The 2505-nt window shown below is 38.0% G+C and overlaps 1 protein-coding gene across 1 annotated transcript; it reads right to left on the minus strand.

Annotated features, from left to right (window-relative positions):
* Positions 1 to 790: 790 nt before the first annotated feature.
* LOC124102173 (olfactory receptor 7E24-like) lies at positions 791 to 1733 on the minus strand (the record flags this gene model as incomplete). The annotated part of the gene is made up of 1 exon (XM_046458371.1): positions 791 to 1733. A coding segment is annotated over one exon (943 nt), but the record flags the coding sequence as incomplete, so codon positions are not given.
* Positions 1734 to 2505: the final 772 nt, after the last annotated feature.

Genomic DNA, 2505 nt, shown 5'->3' on the forward strand with positions numbered 1-2505 from the left:
TTAATTGCATTCATATTGATAGGAAACTATCACCAAGATCCATTCACAGAAATTCTTCACCTTTCTAAACTGAAACTTTATACCCCTTTTTAAGTTATGGGACCAGAAAACATATGTAACAGAAAAACTGATAAATAATATGTGGTATATATTCAAAATGGAGTTTTACTCAGCCATAAAAAAGAATAAAATTGTGGCATTTCCTAGTTAAGTGGATGGAACTGGAGATATCATGCTAAGTGAAATAAGCCAGACTCAGAAAGTCAAAGGCCAAATATTTTCTCTAATGTGTAAAAGCTTGAAGTAAATATGGAAAACAATGAGGGTAGAAGATCTTGAAAAGAGAAAGCAGATCAGTGGAGTGAGGTAGGGGATTGAGAGGGAGGGAGGACAGATGGGAAAAAGGAGAAATAGTGGAATAAAATTGACCAAACCATGCCATGAACATATCTTTATGTATATTTGTAAACCACTAACTTAAAAATAAATAAATAAAAGAGTACCAAAGTGAGGAAGGGGAGCAGGTGAAGGGAAAAGGGAGGGAAGGTAAAAGTACATAGATTGAAATGGAACAAATGTATAACTATAATGCACTAATAAAAACATTTTTCAAATTCCCTTTAATCTCATCCAAAAACCCCAACAACTACCATTCCACAATGAAATATGAGAAATTAAAGTTATCAACTACAAAATAATGTAACCAAAGGGGTGGGATTTACAGGTCTACATGCTAGCTTTTATTGCTTTTTCCAAACTATCCATCAAATGGACATCAAAGATCCTGAGGTTACATGATTCTACTGTGGAGCCTCTTTAGGGTACTCTTAATGTCCCTATTCCACATGCTGTAGATGAAGGGGTTCAGCATGGGGGTGACAATTGTGTACATCACCGAGGCCACTGCAGATTTTCTAGAAGAATGTGACACAGCTGAACCAAGGTACACTCCAAAGCCTGTTCCATAAAATAAACAAACAACTGATAGGTGAGACCCACAGGTAGAAAAGGCTTTATATTTCCCACCTGAGGATGGGATTCTCAGAATAGTGGAAACTATTTTATAGTTAGAGAAAAGGATTCCTGAGATCGGAAAAACACCAAATACAGCACCAACAAAATACATTACCATGATATTGATGAAGGTGCCAGAATAGGAAAGACTGAGGACCTGAGAAGGGTCACAGAAAAAATTAGCAATTTTGACATCCTTGAAGGTAGTAAACTGTAATGCAATCAAATTGTGCAGCTGGGATTCCAAAAGGCTAACCAAAAAAGACACCAAATCTAACAAGCCACAAAGTTGAGGGTTCATAAAGGTTGGATAATGCAGGGGGTGACAGATGGCCACAAAACAGTCATAGGCCATCACAGTCAGAAGCAGATCATCCATGCATCCAAAAATGAGAAAAAGAGACATCTGTGTCAGGCAGCCCTCATAGGAGATGGTTCTACTGTGAGTTTGGAGGTATACAAACATCTTTGGAACAGTGGTAGAGGTAAAACAGATGTCAGCCAAGGACAGATTGGAGAGAAAGAAGTACATAGGGGTGTGGAGGTTGGAGTCAAAGCTGATGGCCATAACTATGAGTAGGTTCCCAAACACTGTGATCAGGTACATGGTCAGGAATAGTCCAAAGAGGACAGGTTGCAATTCTGGATCAGCTGAGAGACCCAGGAGATGGAATTCTAAGATGTCTGTTACATTTAGTGCTTCTATAATGTTTGGACACCTTTAACATAGAAAAGAGGATGGGGAAAAGGAAACAAATTAGCAAGTGTTGAGCACTCCATATATGCATTTAATTCAAGCCTTCACAAGTAGTTATCCACATTGAGGTCAATACACATTAAACAATATTTCACATTGTGACATCTTGGAACTCTCTCATTATTGTTTTTCTATCCTTCACTTCCTCTTGTACATACCTACTTTTTTTATTATTATTCCACTCACAGCCTCACCCATACTAGGCAAGCCATCTACCCCTGAACTACCTCCCCAGCCCCTTTTTGATTCATTTTGATACAGGGTCCTGCTAAGTTACCGAGGTTGGTCTCTAACTTGCCTCAGGTCCCTGAGGATCTAGGAATGAGTGGGCAACACCTAACCTACCCTCCTAAACATGCTCAAGTGAACAATGTTAGAAGGCCCCTAACACCAGGTATAAAAAGTTCACAGTCACAGTAGCATACAGATTAACTCTGGGGAAAAAAAGGGTGAGAAATACTTTTTCTCCTTTTAGAAATAAAGTTCATTTTAATTAAAGTAAAGTAAAAAGCAGTCTAATATACCTTATCACATTCTAAGACAATGGTACAAATTCATATAATGCATATAATGCAGAATTCTTCCAGGATTCTGTCCTTCTAGGTATTCTAATTTCCCTCCTTTGTGGACCTAAGTTCTCAGTCTAATACTGTTTGTCTTTTATGAATCATTCAATAGAAATTATCAAGAGAACAAGCAATAATAAATGTTGGCAAGGACATGGGCGAAAAGGT

This window comes from Marmota monax, unplaced genomic scaffold, assembly GCF_021218885.2.
Source record: "Marmota monax isolate L192 unplaced genomic scaffold, Marmota_monax_Labrador192_F-V1.1 WCK01_AAM20220418_F8-fsc02323, whole genome shotgun sequence".
NCBI lineage: Eukaryota > Metazoa > Chordata > Mammalia > Rodentia > Sciuridae > Marmota > Marmota monax.